The sequence below is a fragment of the Micropterus dolomieu genome, linkage group LG17 (assembly GCF_021292245.1).
Source record: "Micropterus dolomieu isolate WLL.071019.BEF.003 ecotype Adirondacks linkage group LG17, ASM2129224v1, whole genome shotgun sequence".
Classification (NCBI taxonomy): domain Eukaryota; kingdom Metazoa; phylum Chordata; class Actinopteri; order Centrarchiformes; family Centrarchidae; genus Micropterus; species Micropterus dolomieu.
Window position 1 is genome coordinate 3365654 of NC_060166.1, and position 21391 is coordinate 3387044.

The 21391-nt window shown below is 41.0% G+C and overlaps 1 protein-coding gene across 1 annotated transcript in view; it reads left to right on the top strand.

The window, feature by feature from the left end:
* The first annotated feature begins 6135 nt into the window (after positions 1–6135).
* mtnr1ba (melatonin receptor type 1Ba) overlaps positions 6136–21391 on the top strand; it is an 81217-nt gene continuing 65961 nt past the window's right edge. The window contains exon 1 of the mRNA XM_046073864.1: positions 6136–6375. Within this exon, the coding sequence (XP_045929820.1) occupies positions 6186–6375 (190 nt within the window). The 5' untranslated portion in view covers positions 6136–6185. The remainder of the gene's footprint in view (positions 6376–21391) is intronic.

Consider the following 21391-nt stretch of genomic DNA (forward strand, 5'->3'; position numbering starts at 1 on the left):
CTATGCAGTAGTAAAAGCTCAAGGAACTGGATTTGTTGTTGAAAAAGCTGAAGTAATACCACAGCCTGCGTCTGCACAGCTTGCAGAACTTGTGGGGCTAACAGAAGCGTGTTTGTTAGCTGACGGGAAGCGAGTGACAATATATACTGATTCGGCATATGCACATAATGTATGTCATTTGTTTGGAGCAGTGTGGAAAGGTCGGGGGTTTAAGAAAACGGATGGTTCTCCGATACAACATCACGCACAAATAATAAAACTGTTGCATGCTATGATGAGGCCTAAAGAGATAGCGATAGCTAAGTGTGCAGCTCATAAAACAGATGCGTCAAGAGTGACACAAGGGAACAAAGCTGCTGATGAAGCTGCAAAAGCTGTCACAGGAGCTGACAAATTGGGCAAGGTTTTTCTGGTCACTCATGGGGTGGACTTGGAAGACAGAATTACGCTTAAGGAAGTGATTTTGATGCAGGAAGCTGCTTCTATGATTGATAAACAGTTATGGCTAGACCGAGGTGCTGTGGAGGAAATCACGAGGGGCTGATAGTAGCACCTCTGGACCTGTTAGGTCTGATGATTCAGGAAGCACATGGGTTAGCTCATGTTGCCAGTTGGGAGGTTAGGAGAAAAATTACAAAGGAGTATGGTTTTTGGGCACCATATTTGCTTGAACAGATTGACTATGTCATAGGCAGGTGTACAATCTCTCTGAAAAATAATGTCCGCAGGGGTGTGACTGTTCTTCCTGTTTACATTCCCACCCCAAGGGGTCCTATGCAAGAGTTGGTTGTTGACTTTGTCGATATGATAAAACCAGTTGAAGGGAAAAGATACATGCTAGTGGTTGCGGATAGATTTTCTCGATGGCCGGAGGCCTGTCCAACCAAGCGGAAAGACGCTCAGTCGATTGCCAAGTTTTTGTGTAGAGAGGTCATAAGCAGGTGGGGACTTCCAGATCGAATATCCTCAGATAATGGGAAAGAGTTTGTGGATAAAACAGTGAAATTGATTTAGCAAAAATTGGGAATTAAACAACGTCTTGGAGCAGTTTATCACCCACAAAGTCAAGGGATTTGTGAAAAAATTAATGGTGTTTTGAAAAATCGCATTGTCAAGATTTGCCAACATACGGGTCTAAACTGGATAGCGGCGCTTCCTTTGGCGTTAATAGTGTGTCACTCAAGTGAGCTGCATGATTTACGTATAACGCCCCATGAATTGGTCACAGGAAGACAGATGCCTACGCCTTGTTTACGAACAAGCAGCAAGAGTCCAAGTTTGGTTCTTTTAGAAGACGAAATAAGAGCGTATGTCACATACATGGCCAATTTCCATAAAAAATTATCCACATATGTTTCTGAGAAGAGGTGCAGGAGAAACCCAGTGAGGGACCATTTGAAGTGGTTCGTAGTACTGGAACCTGCTGTCCAAGTTAAAGGGTCTCCAACGTGGTATCATTTATCACATTGTGTTAAAGCGCCTAGTGAAGAGGTGCCACGCGTTTACAGCCAAGATGGTGAAGGCTCAAGAGAGCCGGATGACAATTGGGAAGAACAGGCAGAAGGAGAAATGCATGACAATATCCAGAACCAAAACCCAGAAGGAGATATTGTCCATTCAGTGGACAATGTTGATAATCATGTGTACACTTCTGATGATGCCAGATATGACTCTGCAATTGATGGAGAGGAAAGGAGATTTGGGGACAACAGCAGGGCCTATTTCAGTGGAATGTGAAACCGCAGAGGTCATCAAGGGCTGCACCTCTGTTACAGGGGAAGCCAGTGTTCCAATTAGACAAAACAGCCCCAAACCAGTTCGGAAAACAGTCAGACCAAAACGTTACGAAAACTAGGATTGAAGTACCTTTAGGACAGTCAGCTCAGCTCCCATGTCAGTGTATGAGAGAAAATAGCGGTGAAGGGAATTTTAGAGTTCAGTGGGAAGATAGCCATGGCAGAGTTTTAGATTTGGTAGGAGCATTAACATCAAGAAAGTATGCGTTGCTGAATGATATGAGAAGACTGGAGAGGGAAGGTGATTGCAGTCTTTATGTGTATGATTCCCAGCAGGAGGATCAAGGTGATTATAAATGTACGTTTTATAAGCCACAGTTTGAAAGCGAGGGATTAGAGCCGGGACTTGGAGGTCATGTAGTGACCCTGGTGGTGATAGATGGGAATAACAGTAAAGCGATCCAAGATGTGAATAGGAAAATCAACAACAGTAACATCAACACTTCAGCCTAATGCAAGAGCAGTAAGAAGCAGTTCTACTCTTGTAGCGTCAACAGTCTCTAAAAGTATAAATGTAACACATTTGACTACAGTGGTGCCTCAGATGATTTGGCCAACTTCATTGTCTACTGTGGTTAAGGTTAAGTTTGGAGGTTCGGCATATCTTCCTTGTAAATGTGAGAGATGGAATACGGGTGGTAATATGCCTCCCAAGTGGATAAATAGTTGCGGTAAAGATGTATTGTTATCAGGACCGGAGGGTGTACCCCCTAGTCAAAGAAAGTATTCTCTGTTTAATGATATGAGGCGGTGGAAAACTGTGGGTGATTGTTCACTTTTTTTGCGTAATGCTACCTGGGAAGACCTAGGGGAATATAGTTGTACTTATTTAGAGCCAGAGTTTAAACTTGTTCCGTTTCAAGATCATTGGTTACGAGGTTATGTGACCCGTAAGGTGATGCTTATGATGAAAGATTTAGAGCCTGTTGAAGTGTCAACAGTCACCAAAGGAGTTCAGGAACAATATACTACAGTAGTCACTTCAAGAGTGAAAAATACACAGAGGACATTTGTTATTTTGCCCTTGGAAATAATTAAAAAAGTCAATACATCAACTAATGCAATTATTTTTGCAGAAACCTTGGAAGAAATGAATGTCACAACGGCGATAACAACCATTGTAAATATGACACAGACACCGACTACAACTTTTTGGGAAGTAAAGGGTATGGTAGACGTAACTCAGAAGTCTACGTTACAGATGGAGTTTGGGGAGCAAATGGTAGAAGAGAATGATGAAGAGTCATCTGAAACCGTTCAGAATATTATCCCACAAGTACAAAATGAGTTCTTTTGATAAAACACCAGAAGATATGACTGAGCAATATCACTCGTTACGGAAGAGGGAAGCTACATGGAAGGCATATGGGTTTGATTCTTCTGTTTTGAAAATTACAGACGGCTGGTAGGAATTTATGGTTCCAGCAGTTAACTCATTCTGTAAGATCAGTTAAGAAACTGGATGGTCCATGTCTGTTGAAAGTCCCGGCACCAAGCACATGGGATTCACTTTTAGAGACGGTGGCCCAACCTCTATCCGTTATGTGTCAATCTTATGCTTTATCATGGCTGTTGTATCAGCAACAATATCAACAGATATAGTGATGTCTTGGTCGTCACAGTTGTTTAGACCTAGACTTAATTGTTCTTGGATAAATGAATTACCCTATGTGAATTTGTTAGATCAGAAGGAAAATAAGTTAACAGCAATTCCTGAAGCAATGGAGGCAAGACCCATGAGGGCTAGTAGCTGTTTTTGATCAAATAAGACGTATGAATGGCCAGGGATGCTTATGGGAATATCAGAGTGTGATGATTATATGATGTCTTTGGATAAGCATGACCGTAAGGTTTGTGAAAATACATATGAAGTAACTTTTGCTGTGCCATCTAGTAAGACGGGTAGGACTTTGATGGTAAGAGATCAGCTTTTACCTGGCAATGCGACTATAGGAGTTTTCAAGATATTTGGTGGATTTGTGGTGATAAGGCATATATATATTCTTACCTTATGGATGGATAGTATGTTGTTACATGGTGACGCTAAAACTTCCATATGAGGTGTTTACAATCCAAAAAGGGGAACCACCTGCTATAGCTCATTCTGATCCTGGTTCTGGAAATAGGGTGAAAAGGAGCATGGCACAATTTCATGAATCCTACCATTAGAGGATAAGTCTAGGTGAGAAGTGGGGCCTTGGAATGTCCGTTGGAGGGTCCGATGGGTTGACTAGCCTGAATTTGGACATTGTTTTGATTTTATTTCATTTCCTGAGGTTTTCACATGTATTGGCTAAACCATATCTCTGCATAGACTGATACAGATGTCTTTTATTAATTAAACTTGAGTACCAACGTACCAGTGCGTGGCCGCCTAAGGCAGAGGGGCCGTGAGAAAATTGTCCTGTCTAGATTGTCTTGAAGGGCATTTTGGAATGAAGGCTGCCGGACAGGTTTTTCGTTCTCACACTCCATAAAGTTGATATATTGCTAAAAATAATACTGCAAGAAGCATGTGTTGGAGAAATTGTTATCTTTTTGTTTTTCGAGACTCAATTAATTCTCACAGGGGGGAATATGTAGTATCCAATATTTTTGCATTTGACTCATAACAGTTCAAAATAGCACTGTAGCAGCAGGACAGAGGGTCAGTGACCTTCTACAGGGAGAGCAGTGATTGGTGGTTATGTAGGGACTGAACCCTTCTATAGAATTTGACCTCTAACCCCTTGTTTTGTTACTTCAAAATAGTACTGTACCCTTCTATGGGTTTGACCTTTCAGAGAACGCATTCCATCCAGCAGGTTGAAAAGATTTGTGCTTTAAATGACACAACTTTGGCAATTGTTATAAAGTATTAGTTTAACAAAGTTGTGTCTGAACCTAATTGGATTTAATGTATATAATGCAAGTGCATTATATGCTTTAAATCCAGCTGAGTAGACATTTTAGAGAATTTGGAGAAGTTTAAAAATTATGTTCCCAAACACCATACTATGTGTATCAGTGTACATGAGGTAAAGACTGCTGCAGAAGCCGCTAGACTGTCAGTTCAGTATGTGATTACACACTGGGGTGACTGTGAGTACTGGGCTCGGGATGATGTTGGTTACAGGGGACATGGCAGTAAGTTTCGTTCAACAGGTAAATGGGAGGAAGGAACTGGGTAGGCTAGAACGGACTACACGGGGACAGTTGGACTTAACTCACAAACAGACCCCAAACAAGTCAGTTGGCGGTCACACCTCCTCCAATCTAGTGCTCCTGTTCATGCTGTACACCCATGACTGCAACCCCAGACATGGTGCTGTTGCACCACTAAGCAACTTCTTCCCCTAGGCTTTCATTCAAATTCAGCACTGCATCATGTAAAATAGGTCATTTTTAAATTAAATGTTTACATTTTTGTATATATCGTTTGCTTTGTAGAGTAAAGGGAACTTCAAACTGCATCTCATTTTACAACCCTGTTTTAAGAAGATAAATACCTTTATCTGGTACCTTGTGCAGACAAACTATGCTTCTCCCAGTGATTTTCACAATTAACTTGATTTCTTCATCTAAACTATCAACCTGTTTCTTAGACCCCATCTCAACTAAGCTGCTTAAAGAAGCCACCTTTCCGACGAACTCCCCTCTCCCCCCATCGTAAATAGGATCTGACGTTACTACTATAATATGTGATCAAATAAACAACAGTTGTATTAAGATTCAGGATTGATGTTTTTTGCAATAACGAAACTGAAAGCATTTGTCATTCATTTTGTGTTTATGTTTGTGTCGATTATTTAGGAACATGACTTTAGATATTTACGAAAAAGAAATATTATATTCTTTTATGAAAAGATTGATATTCATTGTAAAGAAAAGCCTATATATTTATACCTCTATCTATTCTATAAAATATTACATTCACAAATCATACATTTCAAAATAAATCAAACACTGGACAACTGAATGAAGTGTTCATGTGTCATATGCCACAGTGAACAAAGCCATCTAGTGTAGCCTACGCTAAAGTAGCCTACAGCTGTAACGGAACCGCAACGGAATGCAAGAGGAGACTCAGAGAGTTGCCTCCAACTCTCTGAGTCTCCTCAAAGGGGCGGAGGTGGGGGGTGATGGGGTGTATGAGTTCTGGAGAGACACAGCAGGGGAATACTAGGGGAAAGAGCGGCGCATCTCTGCTCTCAGCATCCAGGGTCCCTGGTGTCTCGGCCGCTCCTGGTAGACTGGCAGCAGGGTGGCGGGGTTAAATCCTGCACTGAGGGACACAACTGACATTTTTGGCTGTAACAGTGAAACAACATTTTTGGTTGTCACTGTGAAACAGCATGCCAGCGATCACTTGCACCGACCACGGGGTGTAAAGGAGGAGAAAGGGAGGCAATGTCGGAAGACGAGTCGCTGTTGAAGAACCGGACGGAACACGAACCGGGGCCGGACAAGGGGGAAGCGCGCCCTGCATGGGCAATCATGGCGCTGGCCAGCGTGCTGATCTTCACCACTGTGGTGGACGTCCTGGGAAACCTGCTGGTCATTGTGGCTGTGCTTAGGAACCGCAAACTACGAAATGTGGGTAAGAAGCTGAAAGCTATTTTTATACACGGTTTATCAGGTACTGGCACATACATGTGTGCGTGTGTGAGCGCGAGTGTGCGAACAGCAGAGAGCGAGACACAGGCAGAAGATCATGGAGCTCAGGTTATTATACATGGGGGTCTGCGGAGAAATGACATCCAGAGGTGAGGTTATTGTTATCCAATGCAATCGCAACAATGAATAAACTCATTGTCATTCTGCTCCCACTGACGGCATGTCCTGCCTGAAGCCAAGATAACAACAGAGCAATCTGAAATTACACAGTGTGTGATTAAAATATAATTTTATCTATTTGTGAATGAATATGCAGAGAATGAATTTACACATTTGTATGGATCCCACAGAAATGAGAGACTTCCAGCTACTGCTTTTCTGCCTCATGCTTCACTGTCTCCCCAAACCTGTCAATCACATGTTTTTTTCCATTATATCCAGTGTTTGAAGGTTAGGTGGAGCATAGACTTAGGTTGAAGGTTTCACCTATATACAGCTGCTTTAACTGTGGGCAAAACTCTTTTTTAGTCTTACTGATAGTGATGGATTAAGGTAAGTGTAAGGATTAACTGACTATGGACCAGGGAATTTATGCAAGTTAATTTCTCTAAATGTCCAAACATATTGTAAATCAGTGTGTGTGAATATTATGTTTTTTTCTTCAGGGATATTTTATGATACTGCTGCATCAGTGTTTTGTTGTTCTGCACCGACTGTTAACATAAAAATTTGCCTTGTATGTATATGTGGTGCTCTATACTTTCTATCCACTTATCATTTACAGTGTGTCTCCCATAATTGTAATTTTATTTGTGGGAATAGACGTTAACACAGACATGATTGTAGTTGATCATAAAAGTTAATTTGACAAGGTGTGTCCTGCTAGCACAGTGGTTAAGACCTGCATTTAAGAGGCCATTGTCCCCTGCCAGGCTGTTACGGAAACCCAGGTTGTTTTCATAGCGGCCTACAGCTTGTTTGTATTGTTGGTTCTGGTGTCTAATTTTCTCTTGACAATACCCCATATATTCTCTAAGGAGTTCAGGTCAGACAGTTGGCGGGCCATTTAAGTACAGTAATGCCGTGGTCACCAAGCCAGTTAGTAGTTGTTTTGGCACATAAATAAAGCTTGTCATCACTTCACTCTTGAAGTGCTCTAAAATCTCCTGTTAGACGCTGCATTGACTCTGGACTTGAAAAAACACAGTGGACCAACATCTGCAGATGGCATGGCACTCCAAATCACTGACTGTGGAAACTTTACACTGGACTTCAAGCAATTTGAATTCGAGTAACCTAGGACATGACTGCAACCTGTCAATGGTCAGGAAGATGTCAGGTGACTGCGTATTAGGAGAATAGCCTATACAATTGGCTAGTGGAATGGATAATAGTAGATCTTTGTGAGCGCAGTTAAGTCATTTTAAAAATATCTTTAAATATCAGGATATATATATATATATATATATATATTATATATTTTTTATTTATTTGTTCAGGAAAGGCATGTGTACAAAACATACAGCATCATTTATCATCTTTACAATACAAATCTTTCCCCAGTTTTTACTAATGTACTGTAGATGTGCTTATGTACAAAAAAGATGGACTTTGAACTCTGTCCATCAAAGGAAATGAGATAAAACGTGAAAAAGGAAAAAGGAAGACATCCACTCCAAAAGTATTGGAACAGTAAGGCAAATTCCTTTGTTTTTGTTGTTCACTGAAGACATTTGGGTTTAAGATCGAAAGATGAGTATGGGACAAGAGTTCAGAATTTCAGCTTTTATTTCCTGGTATTCACATCTAGATGTGTTAAACAACTTAGGACATATTACCATTTGTATTAGACCACAGCATTCTTAGTTGAGCAAAAGTAATGGAACAAATAATCTTAAAGTAAATATAAGTAAAAACTTAACATTTGACATTTTCAGAGGAGAAGAACAGACGCAGACAATTTAAGAGATTAAAGTGATGAAAGACTTTGACATAATTGCGGAAACACAAACTTGATTTTTACAGCATCACCTTGAGATCAGAGAGTGTCATATGTATCTGACTACTGAGTGAAAAGTTCAACCCACCTGCGACATTTTGTGTTTTCAAGATTTAAAGCTCAAGCTGCACAAACATTTTTAGGCAGAGAAAAAAAGGAAGAAAGTGTCACAGGATACAAATAAAATAGAGAACTGCTATGATCTTAACACCTGCAGTGTGAGCAAGTCTGACTCAGTCATTTGAATCCTGGACCTGCAGATCTCCAGAGTAGGTGACTTACTGACTGAGCTACTGGTGAGAAGCTATTTCCACACACCTTCTCACAAGCTGACGTAGTGACGTCACATGCGCCAGACCTGGATGGTTTTGTCAGTTTAAACTTAAAACGCTTACAACAGTCAAGATGTTGGTGAGAAAATTCTGATAAAAACCTGCATCATTCTGCTGATTTCGGGTGTGTTGTGAATTATTTTGGTGGCATTTGTTTCAAAACTGAGAAAAAAGAAAACGTTGTTCATACTACAAGTTACAGCAAGATACTAAATATCACTGCAGACTCACCGTTTGACCGATCTGAAAACCCTTTGAAACACTTGATATTGGCCATCAGGAGAACAACTCTGTCGAGTTTGGTAGCGTTTGAAGAAAGACTTGTGGGGATATAGATGTTAATTGAATTAGCATATTCTAAAAAATATAGAGTGACTGACTTCTGAATTGACCATAGGTTGCAGTGAGGCAAACATTAGTCACATATCAGTGGATGTGGTGAAAAAATTTCAGCTCTCTAGGACGTACGGATGATTTTTTAAATATTTTTTGAAATATGGAATGAGAAATGTCTAGAAATTCACATTTCTTGTAATAAGCCGGATAATTTTTTAAATATTTTTTGAAATTTGGAATGAGAAATGTCTAGAAATTCACATTTCTTGTAATAAGCCACGCCCACTTTGTGCAATCATTACCAAATTTTATGCATCCACTGAGTAGTGACCTGAGATCGTACAAACCGAATTTCGTACAAATCCATCCAGCGAATTACGAGGTAGAAACTTTTTGCAAGTGTAGTGCCCCCTAGTAGAATAATATCCTAGTATTCCACTAGGTAAACTGTAAAATTGTACGTAAATACACAAAAGTAAAAATTTATGAAAAAAAAATCAGATCGACGTATCAAAATTCTTTTGATAGCTTCAGATCAGCGACGTCCGTAGATGATCCTGATCCTGATCCTGTCCAAGATAATTGCAAAAACGCAAAGTTAATTGTTATATAGTTTTCGTCCAGCAGTTTTTGCTGCCACTTTTAGCGGAGAAAAAGAAGAAAGAAAGAACGAAGAATAATCAGAACAAAACCAATAGGGCTCCAGCAGCTTTGCTGCTTGGATCCCTAAATAACATTTAATATTTGGTGGCATAACCCTTGCTTGCAATAACTGCCTCAAGCCTGCGACCCATCGACATCACCAAACTGTTGCATTCTTCATTTGTGATGCTATTCCAGGCTTTTACCACAGCTTCTTTCAGTTCTTGTTTGTTTCAGGGTGTTTCTCCCTTCAGTCTCCCCCATGCTCTATTGGGCAATAGCAAATACCCCAGTGGCCCCCCCTGGCACGGAGGTTAAAAGGTGAATAGCAGCATGCAAGTGTTGTCATAATAGGCTCTGTCACTTTAAGACAGGGTTAGTTACTCTGACCCTGAGCTGTGACAGACTATGATGTTTATTTTAGGAGAGGCCTCTTGATTCGTCCATGTAGATGGCAATCACGTTTCTAAAACTGCGGGACTAACAGGCAGAGCAGAGCGGAGCATAATGGTTTTCTGTGGATGTAGCAACAAGCTGCAGAAGAAAGTGTAATTTAATTAATGTACAGAGACAGTTAGTAGCCTGGCTAGTTTACAATAAGTTGTCACACTGCTACACAGTTTTGTGTATTGTACTGTGTGTGAGAGCTAATAGTCTGCAGATACCAACAGTTTAGCACCATCGCTAACAGCAAGCTAAGCGTACGAACACTGGAGCCCCTGACTGGCTTTCAGTCTGACGCTGTCTGGCTTCACGCAAATCAAATCACAGCATGCGATCAACTCATTCAGATGAAATAACGGGAGCTGTTAGCAACTTTAGCTGGTGCAGTTATGGAGTGTGGAGATTTGGAGTTTTTAGTTATAATTAATAGTTTACTAAACTACCACTACAGCAGCAACTTAAGATTAAATCAGACGGAAGACCAACGGCAAAACTTGAGCTGGGCGTGGAGAATGAGGAAAACTATATCCGTACAGACTTCAACTGACTCTGTTGTTGTGGAGGACCTAAAAGCTAGTGGGAAATTCTATAACTTGGTTATTGACCACTTCACCACCATGACAGACAGGAGAATGGCCTTCCTTTTCAGATAGGGTGTACGCATAGATAATGAGCACCACAGACAGCACCTGCCACAGGGCACTGGGCCAGGTTAGGCTACCTGAATAATTGTCTATACTCTGTTGGTCGGGTACTCGGTTGTTAGTCTTCAGTGATGTTGTGTTATGAACATTTGGCCAAGCATTAAGAAGTATGGAGGCCTATTTGATACATGCACCACTGCTACTATGCAAATGTCTTCAATCGTCTTCTGATTGAGCTTGTGAATGCTTCTTTGATTCCTAACCTGCACCATAAGCAGCGGGCTATGTATGCTATTTGGGTTGAGAGAGAGTGAGTGAGTGAGTGAGAGAGAGAGCGTACCTCTCGGTAAATGCAACTTTCAGTGTGTGTATTGATAACCGATAACATTTAAAGTTTGATTAAATTTTTGTAAAATTATACCCTGCACTGTAATAGCACAATGCATTAGATAATTGCCCTCCAAAAAGGACATCCCCTCTCACTTGGCTTCCCCAAAAATGTACCCCACCCCATGCCACTGACATTCATATTGCCTTATTATTTGGGATTATTAGGCCAATATGCTGACTCGCTGCGCTGTATGAAAGGTACAGAGCTGGGAATGGGATATATATTGGTGGACATTCTTTCCATTACGATCGCAGGATCTCTGGATCCCTAAAACCTTGTCTGTGCGCGTCCTTGTTGACTTCAGCGGTGTTGAGCTCACTGCTGTTTGCTTATGGCCCTGTAGGCTCATTTGTTCTGAGCTTGGTTGTGTCGGCTTAAATATTGCATTCTTAATTTAGGATTGTGACAGTGATACTGTAACTTGTGTAAATAAACTCCTCTACAGTATCTCGCTGTGTCTTGTGGAGCCATGCTGTTTGTTGACATGTTAAAAAACTCAGTAGCAAGAGAGAGTATTGTAGTTTTACTGTATCTATGTTTTGAAATGGTTAGTGCCCCACTATTATTACATATAAATATGACACTGGTCAAATTGGTGGTTAAAAAGTGGGATATTTCAAGAATAACAATTGTAACTAAGAATAATTCAATTCATTTTATTTATATAGCACCAAATCACAACAACAGTTATGTCACAGTGCTTTTCATAAAAGAGCAGGTCTAGAACGTACTCTGTGGTGTTATTTACAGAAGCCGAACAATTCCCACCAAGAGCAAGCACTAGGCGACAGAGGCAAGGAAAAACTTCCTTTTAAGAGGCAGAAACCTCGAGCAGAACCATGGCTCAGGGTGGGCGGCCATCTGCCTCGACCGGTTGGGGGTGAAGGAGAGAGAGAGAGAGAGAGAGAGAGAGAGAGAGAGAGAGAGAGAGAGAGAGAGAGAGAGAGAGAGAGAGAGAGAGAGAGAGGAGAGGGGGCAGAGAGACAGAGAGAGAGGGATGGACGACAGCCTACACAGTATACACACAGAGGTACAGACAGTACAGGTGATGTTGCTATAGACTAAATGAAAAATGGTACAGATATTTATAGTAGTGTTAATGATAATAATCGTAATGTGCAGCCTGATAATAAGGAATTGCAGTAATCCAGCCTAGAAGTAACAAATGTATGGACTAGTTTTTCTGCATCATTTTTAGACAGGATGTTCCTGATTTTTGCAATATTACGTAGGTGAAAAAAGGCGGTCCTTGAAATTTGCTTAATGTGAGACTTAAATGATATGTCCTGATCAAAGATAACTCCAAGATTCCCCACAGTGGTGCTGGAGGCCAGGGCGATGCCATCAAGGGAAACTTTATCTTTAGATAATGCGTCATGGAGGTGCTTGGGCCCCAGAACAATAAATTTAGTTTTATCTGAGTTTAACATTAGACAATTAAAGGGCATCCAGGTTTTAACATCCTGAAGGCACATTTGAAGTTTAGCTAACTGATTAGTTTCATTTGGCTTGATCGATAGATATAACTGAGTATCATCTGCATAACAATGAAAGTTTATGGAATATTTCCTGATAATATTGCCTAAAGGAAGCATATAGAAAGTGAAGAGGATTGGTCCGAGCACAGATCCTTGTGGAACTCCGTGACTAACATTGGCGTGCATGGAGGACTCATCGTTAACATGTACAAACTGAAATCGATCTGATAAATAGGACTTAAACCAGCTTAGAGCTGTTCCTTTAATGCCAATGAAATGTTCCAGTCTCTGTAATAAGATCTGATGGTCAATGGTATCAAATGCAGCACTAAGATCTAATAAAACCAGTACAGAGACAAGTCCTTTGTCTGATGAAATTAGGAGGTCATTAGTAATTTTCACCAGTGCTGTCTCTGTGCTATGATGAGCTCTAAATCCTGACTGAAAACCCTCAAATAAACTATTGCTATCTAGAAAGTCACACAGCTGTTTAGCAACTGCTTTCAGCCGGGCTGCCACCACAACAGGGCCCCCTCCTCAATGGACGCCTCCTGGCGGCCTTCCCACTGGACTAGGTGGGGCTTTGCAGACGAACGTCGGGGGGAGGAAATTGCACTGGGGTCCGGCTGGTGGGGGTCCAGGGTCCAAAACAAAACACAGGGAATTCAGAGAGGGTTTCAGGACCGGGAAGGGTCAGGCGAATGGGTAGGGCTGAACTGAGGACATAGGGCCAGACTGGGTGCCAGAGGGCAGAGCTGGGGGACCAGGGAGTACAGACGGGCATCCAGAGGGCAAAGCGGAGGGACCAGAGGGTTCGGGCAGACGTTCCGAGGGCGGAGCAGAGGGACCAGAGGGTTTGGGCAGACGTCCCGAGGGCAAAGCGGAGGGACCAGAGGGTTCGGGCGGACCAGGGGAGCTAGGGAGTTCAGGGGAGCAGCCCGAGGACAGAGCAGGGGAGCCAGGGAGGTCCGGCGGGCGGCCCGAGGACTGAGCAGGGAGGTCCGGCGGGCGGCCCGAGGACTGAGCAGGGAGGTCCGGCGGGCGGCCCGAGGACGGACCGGGGGAGCCAGAGAGTTCGGGCAGGCAGCCCGAGGACGGACCGGGGGAACCAGGGAATTCAGGCAGGCGGTCCGAAGGCAGGACAGAGAGGGAGCAGGAGAGTTCAGGCGGGCGGCCCGAGGGCCGGGCTAAGGGGCAAGACGACCTCCCCAGAGGCCGGGGAGCCGGGCGTGACGACCCCTCCAGGGGCCTCCAACTCCAACAGCTCCCTGCAAAGCTGACTAGCTGATTCCTGGAGGGCGGTTGCTGGGTCCATAGTTGGCTTGATCGTTCTGTTATGGGTGGTGTGGTGTGGGGACAGAGTGGACCCAAATGCAATGTTCAGCTTGACAGGTTTTATTGGGAAAAGGGGGTAAGGGACTGGAGTCGCGGGAGAGGTGGATGCCGGGGAAACACAGGGATGGGGAACCGAGGAGACTGGGATCAAAGGGCCGGGGAACACTGGGGCCGAGGAAGCGAGGAGGCGAGGGAGAACAGGGAGGACGCCGTGGGGGAAGCCCGAGAGGAGGGGACAGGAGGATGAGCCCAGCCGACTGAATGGAGGACGAGAGTGGGTGCCCCTGGGGGGAAAGCAGACAAAGAGACAGACAGGGAGCAATACAGGCAGGGATCAGGTTGACTACTGGCAGGTATGGCAGGCTGACGAGGTGGCTGATGAGATGCAGGTGCACGTTGTAGGCTGGGCTCAGGAGCGGAGGGAGAGAGAGCACACACACAGGGGAGGAGACACAGGGAGGCAGGCAGAGAACAGAGGAAACCAAGGAAAAAGCAGAATAACTGATGACAAGGAGAAAAAACCAGGACACTCACCGTCAGCCGGGCTGCCACCACAACAAATGGAATCTAACAGAGAGATAAACACAGTACTGAAGCTGTCATTCTCAACGTCCACATGAATATTAAAATCCCCTACAATAATAATTTTGTCCGTTTTAAGGACTAAAGTTGACAGAAACTCTGCAAATTCAGAGTACGGACCCGGTGCTCGGTACACTATAAGAAAAAGAATTTTTTGCAGTGATTTCCAACTTGGGTGTGAAAGGCTAAGAACAAGGCTTTCAAATGAGTTATAATTTAGTTTAGGTTTAGAGCTGATTAGTAGGCTAGAGTCGAAGATAGCTGCAACTCCACCTCCTCGGCCTGTGCCTCGAGGAATGTGAGTATTAATATGACTGGGAGGGATGGATTCATTTAGGCTAACATATTCTCCATCACCCAGCCCGGTTTCAGTAAGACAAAATAAATCAATATCATAATCTGATATTAGTTCATTTACTTGTACACCTTTAGAAGAGAGAGATCTGATGTTTAAGAGTCCACATTTAATTCTCCTATTCTTTTGCACTATTGCTCTTGTGGTTTTAATTTTTATGAGGTTTTTATGCACAGCTCCTCTTCTGTGTACCTTTGATTTAAATAATTTCAATGGTCGGGGGAATAACGCCAAACTTGTGAAATAGTATGTTTATAAATAATTACAGAACTCTATACGGACACATATCGTATATTTCAGTTTGAATTGAAATATATATATATATTTAAGCTCCATGATGTCTGTAATCTTAAGTAGACTTGTTCCCAGTAAATGTTTTGTTCCTCCCCATCAATACACTCCTACAAATAAAAGCTGTTTGTCTTTTTCAGGAAAAGGTCAACTAGCCTATTTAAAGAACAATTAATTGCCTAACACATAGAGATAATACATTAAACAGGATTTTTATGAAATGTTAATTGAACTGGTTTTAGTCAATTACCAAAGTAATTCAGTCTGTGATTCCTTAACTCATATTTTTATGTAGTATTCAACTAGTCTATATAGTGCATAACATCTAAAAAAATTAGAATACTGTGGAAAAGTTCACTATGAGCACCAGAACCAGACGAGATTACAGGCTTCAGAAAACTTTGCAGGTGTTTTGAGTTGCTGATTAGAGAGCACTTCTCAAGTTGACATTTCTGTATAGTTTATAATACAGAAATGTCTTTATTCTAAAATTTTAATACATTTTGAGATACTGGAGTTTTTATTTCCATGAGCTTTAAACCGTAATCATCAAGATGAAAACAGAAAGGGTTTGAAATGCTTCACTTTGTGTAATGAATCTAGAATATATCAAAGATTCACTTTTTGAATTAAATTACGTTTGAAAATTAACTTCTCCACAATATTCTATTTTTAAAGACTCATCTGTATAGTGTCTTTAAGAGCTCCGTCGGCCAAATCCGCTAAAAACTACTTTCAAGGGCCAGCAAATATGTAAATTCTATGCTTTCAGAGCGCATTTACTTTTAAAACACTAAGACTTTAAGCTCGACTGGATATCTCAACATGAGCAAACAAAAACCCAAGAAACTGAAATCGACTCAACTAGGCCTCAACCAACCGCCGGCCTTGCCTGGTACACAGGCCGAAGACTCCAGCGGTGATGAGGAGGATCCACCTAACCGAGCTAAACCTCCAGTATCAAGGTAAAGCCATAAGCATCTTCCCCGACTACCCTCCATCAGTGGCAAAGCGAAGGGCGCAATTCAACAGAGCCAGGCAACTACTGCGCAACCAACCCGGCGTCAAATATAGATTCCTAGTGACTCACAACGGCTCCCAGTCATCCTTTACAGACCCGCAGAAGGCCGAGGAGTATGCTGAGCGTCTCACGACAACACCACAGGGATCAACTGGAAGAAGTTAAAAGACTGGTAATACATCAGGTACCTTACTCCGACAGAGATCCTCACAAACTGTGGTAAGATAACATGACAAGGAATGCAAGTGGAGAGAGATATTTATGTCAGACTTATACTATGTCAATAAGTTAAGAATGTTTATTCAAATTAATATCCTCTCTCCCTCTATGGAGTGCTTCTCCACTGTTTCTAAACTCTGTTCTAGAGGTATCCAGTAAGATTAATGTATAAGAATATATTGTTGAGCTTACAAACTTTTTACAATGTATGATTACTATACTGGTTTTATTCATTTTCTCGTTTTCTTACTTTTCAAATTTAACCTAGAAATATTTTGCTCTGTGTTACAAATGGCCATGACTTTATAGTTAGGCTTGAGGGGCTTCCCCCAATAGGAGTAACAGTCTTCATAAGTTAGGTTACTCATACAGGGAAACTTTGTTTTTGTTTTTTCCCACTAACCGTTTTCCTGCGGCTACTTTAGGTTAGCCTAAGGTATTTACGTTATGTTGTTCACTTATTTCCTGTTTATTATGTGTGTGTTTGTGTTCGCGAGTATGTGGAATTAGAACTTTTGTGCAGCAATAGAAGCAGATCTCATTCACTATAATGCATATAGATACTCGATTTCCCACCTCATTCATATGCCAATTTTACTTCCTATTACATATGACGGACACACTGAATGTTAAAAAGGGACTGACATTTACAAGCTGGAATATACGTGGCGCAAACAACCCGGTGAAAAGAGGTAAAGTTTTGAATCACTTAAAGTCATTACACTCAGACATAACTTTTTTGCAAGAGACACATTTAAAAAAAAATTTCATAACAGACTGAAAGCTAAATGGGTAAAAGAGGTATACCACACGTCCTTCTCCACAAAAGCGAGATGCGCAGCCATTATAATAAAGAAAGGGGTACCCTTTATCTATAATTCCACCATAGCTGATGATTGATGGTCGTTATATCATTGTCGCGGGAGAGATATACAACTCATCTCTAACTCTCGTCAATGTATATGCGCCCACTATGGATAATCCTGCATTTTTTAAGAAAGTCTTCAGTTTACTCCCCAATTTATCACAGACTATGTTAATAATAGGAGGAGATTTTAACACACCTTTAGACCCATTTCTTGATCGATCATCATCTCATAAAATACCCAAAAATAATTCATGTGCTATTTTAAATTCATTCCTTAAAAGTATGAATTTAATAGATTTATGTCGTTTTAACAACCCGTCTGGCAGAGATTATTCCTTTTTTCGGCAGTTCACAACTCTTATAGTAGAATTGATTATTTTCTAATTGATGCTCGACTAGTTCCATTCACAACTGATGTGAAATATCATACCATATCAATTTCGGACCACAGGCCATTAACATTCAATTTATATTTGGAAGGTATGGACCTGCCCAGTAGATCTTGGAGATTAAACCCTCAATTATTGACAGACAAGGAGTTTTGTGAATTCATTGAAGCTCAAATAAAACTATATTTTGAAATTAATGATACCCCAGAAGTCACATCATGCACTTTATGGGAGGCATTCAAAGCTTATTTGAGAGGATGTGTAATCTCATATGAACCGGCCAAAAAGAAAAAAGAAGTAACTCAATGTGAACATCTTGAGGAACAGATACAACAATTGGACCGACAGAATGCTTTAAACCCCACTCCCGACTTGCATAGAGAAATAACTAATCTGAAATATCAACTCAATCAACTTCTCTCTAGGAAAATTACTTCAGCTTTTTTATTCATTAAACAAAAATACTTTGAATTTGGAGAGAAACCTCACAAATTATTAGCGCGTCAACTTAGAAAAATAGAAGCCCATCGAGCTATTCATAGGATTAGAGATGACAGGGGACACACTGTATACTACTTAAACCAAAGGAGATAAATGCACGTTTTTTACAGTTTTATTCTGACTTGTACACCTCCAAATGTAATAGTTATCTCGATACTATGATTAAATTTCTAGACGAATGTCACTTATCAAGAATTTCACCTGAGGACTCGGAAAGGCTTAATACAGATATTCACTCCACAGAGATACAAAAGGCAATAGCCTCCATTAAAAGCGGAAAATCACCAGGCCCCATTCCCTACCGGTTGAATTTTATAAAAAATTCACAAATATTCTTACACCATTTCTTCATAGAATGTACAACCAGGCCCAACTAGATGGCGCCCTAACAGCAACATTAACTCAGGCTACAATTACTGTTATTCATAAAAAAGGTAAAGACGAGCTAAATGTAGGCTCATACCGTCCAATTTCTCTATTAAACATAGATTATAAAATATATGCAAAAATCCTGGCCAATAGATTAACTCCTCTAATGGATACAATAGTTCACAACGATCAAATTGGCTTTATAGCAAATAGATCCTCAACTTCTAATTTACGACGATTGTTTGATATTCTATACACTGACAGGAAAATTCCCAACGATCTAGCCATATTGACTTTCGATGCTGAAAAGGCGTTTGATCAGATAGAGTGGGAGTATCTGTTCGAAGTACTTAAACGATTTAATTTAGGTGTGAGGTTCATAAAATGGATAAGACTCTTATATACTAATCCTAAAGCACAAATTCATACAAATCGCAACTTGTCTTCCTCCTTCAATCTGTTCAGAGGAACACGGCAAGGGTGTCCCCTGTCAGCACTAATTTTTGCTCTCGCCATTGAACCACTTGCACAAAGTATCCGTTTAGACCCCCAAATATATGGCTATCAGACTAAGACTACAACAAATAAAAATTCGCTATATGCAAATGATATTCTGCTATATGTAACCAAACCTTTCCTCTCCATTCCATCCATTCTTGAGAAAATTTAAATGTTTGGGAAATTTTCAGGATATCGGATAAACTGGACCAAGAGCTTACTAATGCCAGTTCATGACATCACTCAAACAACGTTGGCAGGATTCCCCTTTAAGGTCACCACTGATAAATTCACGTACTTAGGCATAGAGGTTACAAAGCAACTTTCCTCTCTCATACAATCTAACTTTCCACCTTTATTGGAACAACTTAAAAACAAAATTCAGTTCTGGAAAACCTTGCCAAAATCACTACTTGGGAGGATAAACGCCATCAAGATGATCTTTCTACCACAAATACTATACTTGTTTCAAAATATTCCTGTTTTCTTAACAAAATCCTTTTTCAAGAAAATTGACTCAATTATTCAACCCTTTCTGTGGGATTACAGGACTCCAAGAATTAACAAAAAACATTTAACCAAATCTAAAACAAACGGAGGTCTATCCCTCCCAAATTTCATGATGTACTGTAATACGCTTTTAAAAGCATAAACTCCTTCAACGTTACTTCTAACACACTTCCCACTTGGTTAGCTATTGAAATTGAAGACTGTGATCCATATTTACCTGCAGCCCTAGTACTTTCACCAACGCCGCTTGACAAATCAAAGGACGTTCAAAATCCAATCATACATAATCTATTTCGTATATGGAAGCAAATCAAATCGCATTTTACCCACGAAAAATTACCCCTTTCTTTACCAATCGCAAAAAAATCCATCCTTTGCCTCTTCTAATTTAGATCTGACGTTTTCTGACTGGAGGAAATTAGGATTATGTTGTCTTCGTGACCTGTATACTGAGAGTAAATTTGCTTCCTTTGCACAACTACAGGCAAAGTTCAAACTACATAGCAATAATTTCTTTAGATACCTACAGGTTAGAGACTATATATAATAAATTTATGCCAGATTTCGAGACACAACCACAATCTATGTTAGATGAATGTTTCACGATACCCCCATATAAAGATAAATTTATTTCTAATATATATAACAAACTACAAACATTGTCTTCCCCCTCGTCCAATAAATATAAAGATAGCTGGGAGAAGGACATGGGTATCCATATTCCTGATGACATCTGGGAAGAATCTCTGGAACACATACACTCCTGCTCCAATAATACGAGACATTGTCTTATACAGTTCAAAATTATACATAGCATTTTCCCGAACGCTTTATCAGGCTGTGATAAATGTCAGTCTCCCAACGCAACACTTTTTCTTGTCCTAAAGTTGCCATTTACTGGTCTGATGTATTTAATGTACTGTCAAGAATTTCTAAGACTACATTGTCACCGGAACCAATGCTGATTATCCTTGGCACATCACAGTTTTTTAGAAATTTGACTTCAGCCCAGCAGCGGTTCATTTCCTACTCTCTTATTACTGCAAAAAAGCTACTTCTGATGTCATGGAAAGGGCCAGCGATACCCACAGACAAAATGTGGCTTCGGGACCTTACATTTGGAAACAATTAGATATTTGTTGAAGGATAATCTTTCAGGTTTTTATAAGATTTGGCAACCCTTTATAGACTTCCTACAATCAGTATCTGTATAAATACTTATTTGCTTTCATTTTATTTGTATAAATTCTTATTGTACTTCCTGCTACAAAACTGTATTCTACTTCCGCTCTGTTTGTTTTTGTTTCTGTTTATCTGTACAATTATACAAAAATATTTGAGCCTCTCTAGTATTGTTGAATGAAAACTGTATAAGATATACATATACAGTGGGTACGGAAAGTATTCAGACCCCAAAAAGTTCTATCTTGGTCTCATCAGACCAGAGGATCTTATTTATCACCATCTTGGAGTCCTTCAGGTGTTTTTTAGCAAACTCCATGCGGGCTTTCATGTGTCTTGCACTGAGGAGAGGCTTCCGTCGGGCCACTCTGCCATAAAGCCCCGACTGGTGGATTGCTGCAGTGATGGTTGACTTACTACAACTTTCTCCCATCTCCCGACTGCATCTCTGGAGCTCAGCCACAGTGACCTTTGGGTTCTTCTTTACCTCTCTCACCAAGGCTCTTCTCCCCCGATAGCTCAGTTTGGCCGGACGGCCGGCTCTAGGAAGGGTTCTGGTCGTCCCAAACGTCTTCCATTTGAGGATTATGGAGGCCACTGTGCTCTTAGGAAC